Raw genomic sequence first — 10,383 nt, 5'->3', positions numbered from 1 at the left:
CCGCAAGGCGGTGCTCTTGTTCTAAATGAAGCCTCTACATGAACCTTAAACACTCTGGTTTAAAGTGTTTATCTACAAAGCTTGTTTTTTGCAGTTTAAAGTAATCAATACACTCAGTACCCAATAGTCAGGTGACAGTATACATAGTTACACTGTTTACTCCTATAATACAATCGCCATTTGACGGTTAACTTGGTTGCTGTTCATTTCGAAATTTCTTAAAACTTGTCTGTGTTTAATGACATTGTGTGTGTGTGTTTTCTGGGATATTTAGTGTACACACGCTTGGACATAAATATTTCAATTGATTTTAGTTTGTAAAATCTTGTTTGTTGAAAGTGAATTATCAAAATGGCGACATCTGGAATTTCAAGAAATTATGATTTTGTTAAATATTATTGTTGTACAATCTGCGAGAAAGAACGATCTGTAGAAATAGATGCAGATTTTTACTGTAAAACATGTCTTAAATACTTCTGCAGAAGATGTATTAACTCCCACAGACAGCATGGTTGGTTGTTTTTCAAAAAATCTCCTTATGGAAAGGATAAAATAATGAAGTGGCCACTTTCTAAGAAGATGGAGACTTCTCTTTTAACATGCGTCATACACAAGAGTGAACAAATAACAATGTACTGCGCAGACCACAGTCAGCTGTGCTGCTCTAAATGTGTTGAGCTTAATCACAGGTAGCGTATTATTACTTATTTTATATCAGTATAAATTATTGCATTGTATTACCTGTATGCAACAGGGGCATCGGAAGCACATTAACAATTTGGGGCGGCGGATGGGGTGGGTATGGGAGAGGGTATCCCCCTCCCGTTGGTGGGGGTCCGGCATACCCCGGATTTTTTTTCAAATTTGAGCATCAAATGGCGCATTTTGGTGCGTTGCTATGCCTGATACCTAACCTTATACACGTCTTTTGCAGGCATTTTTTGAATGACAAAAGTTGTGACAGACAGACACACGATGGAGAAGTGATCACTATATGTCGCAGTTTGTACTTTGTAGCAGGCAACACAACAATAGGGATCATGTGGGTTGAAAGAACGTTCTCCAGGATTTTTTTGTGCCGAAATTCCGTTTTAGAAATTAGAAATTCATTTGTTGGTTTGGAGTACACATATTGAAATGACACAAAAAGTGGTAAAAAACATTAAATAAGTTTAAAAAATTATAGAATTACTTTGAGTTATTACAATTAATTCAGGTATCTTGAGGTATCTTTAATTTTGTGATAATTAAGGACTTTTGGATATCGGCACATTTGTTTCATGTCATACTTTCCTTTATATTAATAGAAAGAAGCAAAGGATTAGATCATACTGACAATTTAAGATTTCCAGGTTTAATTACTCAATAATTAAGGGATTATTGTTATAAAAGAGACCTATTAATTACCCCCTGTCACAATATAATTGACACGTACATTTCCGCGTGCGAGTGATGACAATCAACAATACACATGTCATAACCGCGAAAGCATGATTACCTTGATTTGTGGAAAAGATATTTTCAAATATATGTGTATTGAAATGATTTTTTTTAAAATGTCTTTGATGAAATTTCATTTTTGCCGAAAATATAGGGGTGGCGGTCTCTGCCCCAGCCGCCCCAGCTCCGACGCCTCTGTGCAATTTCCATCATCCATGTTAATTTGTTTGGATTATTCTATTATTAAGTTATATAAGGTTTTCAAAATCATTTCTTGTGTGCAATTTTTTCTTGAGCTTTAATTTGTTTATTTGTGTTTGTTTGAAATAACATTTCAAAGTTCAAGCATATGGATTACAAGACATTGGCAACATTACAGCAACAAATGTAGTATATAGTATAGCAATACCTTAAGGCTTTAATCAACCTGCCTGTATAATGTATCATGCATATGTTCCTTTACTCTATTTATGGAGGATAGTTCACACTTGACGTTTGCTTGTTTGAGCCTGCATTTTTAACCTTCTCATTGTGACCTTTTCTCAGTTTTGTTTCTTTATCTGGTTGTTTGTTGTCTGTCATCAACAATTTGCATTGAACACTATAGAGGCGCCACATGTCTTGCCCAATTTTCATGGAACTTTGTATTAACAGTTCCTGTAGATTAAATATACGTTCAATAGTGCCTTTTCATCGATTTTTAGTTGGTCGCGTTAGATTGGTCGAGTAAATTTACAGACCTTGTTTTGCAAATCAATATGTTCTGAGAAGCCTTAGCTATGCTAAAAACTGAAACTCACTATGCTAGAAACAATTACCGCTGCCTGTCTGCACTGCAGAGGACGAATACTATGGAGCGTCTGCTCTACTACTCAGTGAGTGTATTTACCAGCTTATAAGGCGACATTGGCCTGTCTAGTGTTAATCATTTACACCTGTAAGTATTGGCTGCTTTCAGGGAAAACAGGGTTTAATGCATGTCAAATAATATTAGCCTGTGCACACTGATTAGCCTGTGCACACTGATTAGCCTGTGCACACTGATTAGCCTGTGCACACTGATTAGCCTGTGCACACAGAGGTTTTTTTAACCCGATTTTATAGCCGAAATTCGGCTATGTTCCCAATCCCAAAAAGTATACTTTTTTCCCAAAATGTGGCAAAAAATTCCCAATTTCCCCCCCCCCCAAAAACAAAAAAAAATTTTTTTAGAAAAAAGTGTCAAATGCGTATTTTATATCAATTTTAATTCAATTACATCTAACAAAGTATTATATGATTTTGTTCTTTTAATTTGAATGATTATACAGAGTTATATCAAATTTAGTATTTCCCTAATCAGTGGACTTTTTGTGTGAAAAAAAAGGCTAATGAATTTATTTTCCCAATTTCATGAAAATGCCGATAAAATTCCCAATTCCAAAGCCATGGGCTATCTTCCCAAAAAGTGGAGAAAAAACCCTGGCACACTGATTAGCCTGTGCACACTGATTAGCCTGTGCACACTGATTAGCCTGTGCACACTGATTAGCCTGTGCACACTGATTAGCCTATGCAATGCACACAAGCTAATCAAGGACGACAACAGCGAGCAACTTCAGTGCCTTCAGCGCTTTGATTATAATTTTGTGGCCAGTTTGTTGACATTTGTAGTTTAAATCTGAGTTTTCATGTAATTTCCAGACCGGTAAATACATGTCTTTGACCCATATCCTGTGACCTTAAAATACTTTTGGGAATGTTTTTTCTATTCATATAGCCACTAAGTTAAAAACTAGTTCCAGCTTTTTAAATACATGCCGGACAGAGGGACATGTTTCTTACATGCGGATGGTGATACCTTGCAAATACTCTACACGACACATTAAAAGCTCACCTGAGCACAACATTCCCATGGTGAACTATTTTGATGAAATTTTGTCGTCCTTTGTCCATCATCAACATTTGCCTTTTGAACAACCAAGGACGGAATTTAGTGGAAAATCTTCATAAAAGTCCTAAACATATGTCAGCCACGTTTCAAGTCTGGTCATGTGAGGTAAAAACTTGGTTACATGAAAGAACAATCTTGCAAACACTCTAGAGGACAAAAAAATTGCTCAGTTTTTTTTATGAAACTTTTTGTCAGAATGATATACTGAATGCATTTTAAACTGGGTTGTGTATGGTTTAAACAAATAGCTTGTTAGATAAAATAAAAAAAGCATGTGAACACTAAAATACCACATTTATTGTCTAATGAAACTTAAATAGTACCATTATCCAATTAAAATCTTAGCCAGATTGCAATCTTCCTGAAAGCTTAAGAAGAGTATCAGACATTCAGCCCAGCAACCATATTTTACAGACCAATACAATATAAATATGTATTCGCTTAAACATATTGCTGGTATATCACAGCACACATACTTTTTAGCTCTACTACAAAAGGCAGAAGACCTTATGGGATGGCATGGTGTCTGTCTGTCTGTCTCTGTGTGTGTGTGTGCGTGCGTGCGTTAGACTTTTATTGTTTATCCGATAAAGTCCACAGTTTTCATTTGATTCTTTTCAAACTTGTCCAGTGTCTTTATATTATTGAGGTCTCGAACCCTATTGATTTTCAGGTCACTGGGTCAAAGGTCAAGGTCACAGTGACTCAAAATAGTAAAATGGTTTCCGGATGATAACTCAAGAATGCTTAGGCCTAGGTTCATGAAACTTCAAAGGTACATTGATCATGACTGGCTGATGACACCTTTCCATTTTCAGGTCACTAGATCAAAGGTTAAGGTCACAGTGACTCAAAATAGTAAAATGGTTACTTTTTCTTGTTTATCAGATAAAGCTCACAGTTTTCATCCGATTCTTTTCAAACTTGTTCATTGTCTTTATATTAATGAGGACTCAAACCCTATTAATTTTCAGGTCACTGGGTCAAAGGTCAAGGTCACAGTGACTCGAAAGATGTTAACTCAACAATGCTTAGGCCAAGGATCATGAAACTTCACAAGTGCATTGATCATGACTTGCTGATGACTCTTATTGATTTTCGGGTCACTAGGTCAAAGGTCAAGGTCACAGTGACTCGAAATAGTAAAATGGTTACTTTTTCTTGTTTGTCCGATAAAGTCCACAGTTTTCATCTGTTTCTTTTCAAACTTATTCAGTGTCTTCATATTAATGAGGACTCAAACCCTATTGATTTTCAGGTCACTAGGTCAAAGGTCAAGGTCACAGTGACTCGAAATAGTAAAATGGTTTCCGGATGATAACTCAAGAAAGCTTAGGCCTAGGATCATGAAACTTTATAGTTACATTGATCATGACTGGCAGATGACCCCTATTAATTTTCAGGTCAAAGGTCAAGGTCACAGTGACTCAAAACAGCAAAATGGTTTCCAAAGATAACTCAAGAATAATAAGGCATAGGATCATGAAACTTTATAGGTACATTGATCATGACTGGCATATGACCACTGTTGATTTTCAGGTAACTAGGTCAAAGGTCAAGGTCACAGCGACAAAAAACGTATTCACACAATGCTGCCACTACAACTGACAGCCCATATGGGGCATGTTTTCCAAACAGCCCTTGTTTAAAAAGAGCAATATCGAAGCAAAAAGTCCAGAATGACTTCCCCTTGAATATAAGAAAATTTTGAAATCCCGCTTGTTTACGCAATTAATTCCACTGTTTTCATCCAATTATTTCCAAATTTGCACAGTATCTTTATGTCAATGAGGACTTGCACCCTATTGAATATGAGCAGTATAGAAGAAATAAGTACACAATACTCTCCCCTTAAATTTGAGAAAATTCTCCTTGTTTGCACGATTAAGTACACAGTTTCCATCTTATTCTTTCCAAACTTGCAGTGTTTTAGCAGTAGAGCGATTCAGGCCCTCATGGGCCTCTTGTTTATTTAAGTCCATATCCAGCGACATAAAATTATACAAATATTTTATACAAATAAATACAAACTGACAATAATTATGCATGTTATTGGTAAAAAACAAATCATTCATTTGTACGAAGCACATTACTCACATGTATAGTCCATCTTCATGAAACTTGGTAATAACATTAAATTTTGTTCAAATGATATCATTGGAGTTCAAAACTGGTCATGTTGGATGTAAAACTAGATCACTAGGTAAAATTGAAGAAAAGGTTTGTTGACATACTTGTAGATAACATTTATTGCATATTTTTTTCATGACATTTGGTAAGAACATTTGTCCCAATCATATCTCAGACTAGATAATAAATGATAAGTGGGTGCTGTATGGTGAAAAACTAGCTTAAAGTCACTATGTAAAACTTTATTGTAATAATTATAATATGACATGATGCCTACATTCTTTATACGCCGAAGAAAGTCAAGTGTGGGCTATTATGCAACCAATTATGATGGGAGCTTAACATTTTGAAACTATTATATTCAAAAAAATGGTTTCATAAATGGTAACATGTTTAAATGCAAGATCAATTTGCCATGTTGGTGCAAAAATTGCTATGTGCCTTCTCATTTCAATGTCATATGATACCTTTTTGCACGAAGGGGGCAAATTATACTTTTGAAAAATCACTTGAAATTCGTCCATTGCTTTACATTAGACGGTAACAAGAATTTATCTCTTGATTACAAATTATGGAGTTTCAATATTTGTCAATATACTTGTTATTTGTATCGAAATGGTTGAGTGTATGTGTGTATGTGCTAGTCCATTGTTAATTTTTACAGTATTTAACAATAAGTATGAATTATCACATCATTCTTTATCTATTTATTAATGAAGCTAATGCAAATTTATGCAAGAAAGCAATTAGTAAAGAGAAATTAAGTTCTCATAATTTATAACCTTAAAGAAAGGAAAATATTATAGTAAAAGAGTCATATTGAAGGCTTATGCATTAAAACATATTTTATTTTATACTTAGATTGCCATTTCATAAGAATTATTTCAATACGAAACACTAAAAACACTGAATGTCTTATTAAAAACATACTTTGTCCTGTGGCTCTTTAATCAGTATAATAATGATGAGTTAAATATACATAACTTTATGTCATACACATGCATTCTAGTAATGACATTTCTTATAAAGAGTGGTAATATCATTATAATGAATATATGCATTTGTTGTTCAATGCGATTTGGATTATTTCCCAAACACACATTAGATAGATACTTATTTATTTTTATATTTTATTTTAATAATAATTCATATAGTATTGCCTCTAGAAAAGTAACATGTGAATTGATGTAACATGCATTGTTATTGTATGTGCCTAAATATTTTTTTTGTTAAAATTCCCCTTTAAATTTGTATTATAATTAATATCGTTTCGGGGTAAACAGTTGGTTATTGGTCAGTTGATTACTATTCAATCACTTACTGTCTCCCGTGTGGTTGTTTTTCAGACTATGCTTACAAGTAACTCCATTACCTCAGGCTGCCACAGGGAAGTCAACCAACTTCAAGAACCTGTCTGTCAGCACGGAAAATACTCTTTCACAAATGAAACAATGTCAGACGTTTCAGGAGGACAGAATGAAGTCTCTTAAGGTTTCATACAAAGAGCATGAGGGGCTTATTGTGGATGGTTTGCGTGTGAATATAGTATCTTATTTACGCGAATGTGAAACCAGCACAGTTAATACAACACATGAACATATCCAATACCCTATCAGTGAAATGCGTGAGGAAATCAAATATTTATTAGCAGATTTTGAGAAAAGCACTATTAAGGAGAAGAAAGAAGAGCTAAACCTGAAACAAGCTCCTCACAAGGTTGTGAGAAACAGCTGCATCAGGCTTCACTATGAATTGTTCCATCTCCATGTAGCCATACCGAAAGTACTGGGTAAACCTGAACTCTCTTTTATTGCCAGGAAAAAATGTCTGGAAAATATACAAAAGTCTGATATATTTTTAAAAGAGAACTTTCCAAACCATGTTTTCACTGTGAATGGGAAGTCTGTGCACAATGTAAAAATGCCAAGTGATTCATACACATGCTGGATCACAGCAGTATGTGCTCTCCCAAATGGACAGGTACTGGTTGGAGACTACAAAAATAAGAGAGTCAAGCTTCTTAACCAGCAGTACCGTGTGGTGAGCCACTTGGATTTCAGGGATGGGTCAGGGGTCATGTGTCTTATCACACCCACTGAGGTTGCAGTGGCTATGTCAAAATATGAGGTCCAGTTTATCACAGTAAGCCAGAGCCAGCTTACCAAAAGCAGGAAGCTTAAGTTACAACATGAATGTACAGGTATTGCCCACAACCATGGTGACCTATATATCTGCTCTCCTACTGCTCTGTACAAGTTCACATTGAGTGGTGAACTAGTCTGCACACTCCATGAAGATACATCAGCTTATGTAACAGGTAAGAATCATGGTGGAATCATCCTAATAACATGTGTGATATGTACAGAGATTTTCTAGCTATTTTAGGAAAAAGAGTCTGGCCAAATTGATATTTTTAAAATCAATACAATGGCACATTGGGGAATTTCTTTATCGACTAATTTGACCAATTTTTTCTTAACAACAAATATTCGGTCTTTTCAAAACTAAGGGCAAACAAGAGTTGTCTCGCATTCAGGTAGGTATCGGGTTACAAGTAAACGAACCAAACGAAAACAAGTTATGCATCTCAGATCTCTGAAATCGTAATATTTACTGTTCATTTCAATTTACGTATACAGTTATTTCTTTATTGATTGATATACTTATATACTAGTTTGTGTACATTAGTATTTTAATGCTGTATTGCCATATAACTTTGCAACCAAAAGCTTTTCATCAGTAAAAGTTAAGCACCACTGATAATTAAGCTTTCTGCTTTTAAAACTGTGCCTGTTGCATTATTCAATTGATTCCCATCATTATTATGTTCCTGTCAAGTATTTCATTGATTCATTCACCTCAGTAATGTGGGTTTATTTTAAATATTGATTGATATTCTTCTGTCACTGTCACACTTGACTATCAGTTTCTGAAAGAAAAATTGTTTTAACAGCAATTTCATACCAGTTAACTTAGTACTTGAATTTACGATAAATACATTATGATGTTTTTAAATGATTTTTTGGTTTAAATATCTTCTTTATTATACTGTGTGAGAGTGTTGTGATTGGTCATGGAAAGTTCAGTGTAGTGTTGTTTATTTTGAATGTCCACTGACAAAATTAATTGACCGGGTTCTTCTATGAATACAGCACTCCTAGCACTCTCTTACACTACGGTTCTTTGCCGTGGGCTTACGGACTACTTTCTACCGCACGTGTCTTTTAGTCACATGATCATAGTCGCATATTCAAAATTGCTGTGCCCATCAGCTTTGCTTTATCTGATAGTATTTGAAGTTTACAACTGGGCGCATATGCTATTAAATTTTATTTCATGCACATATTTAACTAAATGGACATATTGCAATATTAACAATGAGTCAAAGCTGTATATCTGTATTAGAAAATAATATAAAATTATACAGAAGCATCAATAAGTAGTTGCTGCTTTGACAAGATTTTTAGTGAATGAGAAATATTGAATATAAATATTGACTAAAGTAAACCGTCTGTTAATGTTTTACCAATGCAATGCCAGTTTGGTACACATAGACCCTGAAGATGTTTACTCAAACTAATTCTATGGTAAAATACACATCTTTAAATAAATTGCAGGCCAACATCAGTACAGTTGTTTTGTTATTGTTGTTTTAACAATATACATTTCATTGTCCCATGCTTTACCTGACAGGGGACAACTGGAAGCATCTATCATACACTTACAAGTTCATTCAGGAATAATGTTTAAAAATACAAAATTATATAAGAGAAATATGACAATCTGTCAAAAAAGTACAGAATCAAAACTGCACAGAATCAAATTAACCTTTACATGATCTTTTAAATAAATAATGAATTGCAATACTTGTAATACTCATGCCCTTTCCCCGGTTTTTTAAGCACCTTAGTTCCTGAATCTTTAATTTATTACTTTATCTCACCAATTTGTGTTGCTGTAATTCTTCAATATCATGAAAGACATTAAAGATTCATCAGGTTTTTAAAGGCTGATTAGTTTAAATATATATTTGTTCAATTATTGCACTTTCTTAAGTACAGTAACATATGGTTAAGTGCCTAACATTAAATAAATTCAAAGGAGTAACCCAGTGCCCTGTAAATCACACATATTTTCCCCAGTGCAAATTTCTGGAGAAAGACCTGCATTGCTGATACAATAGTGGATGTCCTTGTTTTGTTCAATGTCAATATCATTATTCAGGATATTCAGAAGGTTCAGCAATGCATCAAAGTACACACATTTAAACAAACATGATTACATATAACAGGATTTTTTAGGTATTCTTCGCAAGTGTAGAGGATGAGTTTAATAACAGAAAGCAATACGAGAAAAAGGGATGGTGGGGTGTAAATTTGAATGTCCTTAATTAATACTTTTCATGCCCCCGGATCGAATGATCTGGGGTATATTGCTTTTGGCCTGTCTGTCTGTCTTTCTGTCTGTCATTCTGTCCCAAAACTTTAACCTTACAGTAAAGTTTTGCAATAACTAGTGAAATATTGAACATAGCAACTTGATATTTGGCATGTATGTGTATCTCATGGAGCTGCACATTTTGAGTGGTGAAAGGTCAAGGTCATCCTTCAAGGTCAAAGGTCAAATATTTCAAACTTTTATATAGTTAAGTTTTGCAATAACTTTTGAAATATTGAACATAGCAACTTGATATTTGACATGCATGTGTATCTCATGGAGCTGCACATTTTTAGTGGTGAAAGGTCAAGGTCATCCTTCAAGGTCAAATGTCAAATTTATGGCGTCTGTCCGTCCGAAAACTTTACCATTGGTCATAACTTTTTCAATATTGAAGATAGCAACTTGATATTTGGCATGCATGTGTATCTCATAGAGCTGAA

At 34.5% G+C, this 10,383-nt stretch overlaps 1 protein-coding gene across 1 annotated transcript; it reads left to right on the top strand.

The window, feature by feature from the left end:
* The first annotated feature begins 201 nt into the window (after positions 1–201).
* LOC127862700 (uncharacterized) lies at positions 202–9,686 on the top strand. Its single transcript, XM_052401954.1, has 3 exons — positions 202–689; positions 6,850–7,820; positions 9,646–9,686. The coding sequence occupies exons 1-3, from the start codon at positions 352–354 to the stop codon at positions 9,684–9,686; spliced, it is 1,350 nt and encodes a 449-aa protein (XP_052257914.1). The 5' UTR covers positions 202–351.
* The last annotated feature ends 697 nt before the right edge of the window (positions 9,687–10,383 follow it).

The sequence above is a fragment of the Dreissena polymorpha genome, chromosome 16, assembly GCF_020536995.1.
Source record: "Dreissena polymorpha isolate Duluth1 chromosome 16, UMN_Dpol_1.0, whole genome shotgun sequence".
NCBI lineage: Eukaryota > Metazoa > Mollusca > Bivalvia > Myida > Dreissenidae > Dreissena > Dreissena polymorpha.
This window is presented reverse-complemented; position numbering and strand designations above follow the sequence as displayed.

Bases quoted from the DNA above. Each gene is read 5' to 3' on its own strand.
- LOC127862700 (XM_052401954.1), top strand. From the start codon at position 352: ATGGCGACATCTGGAATTTCAAGAAATTATGATTTTGTTAAATATTAT. The intron at 690-6,849 runs GTAGCGTATTAT...GTTGTTTTTCAG, and splicing joins TGTGTTGAGCTTAATCACAG to ACTATGCTTACAAGTAACTC. The intron at 7,821-9,645 runs GTAAGAATCATG...TATTTTCCCCAG, and splicing joins TACATCAGCTTATGTAACAG to TGCAAATTTCTGGAGAAAGA.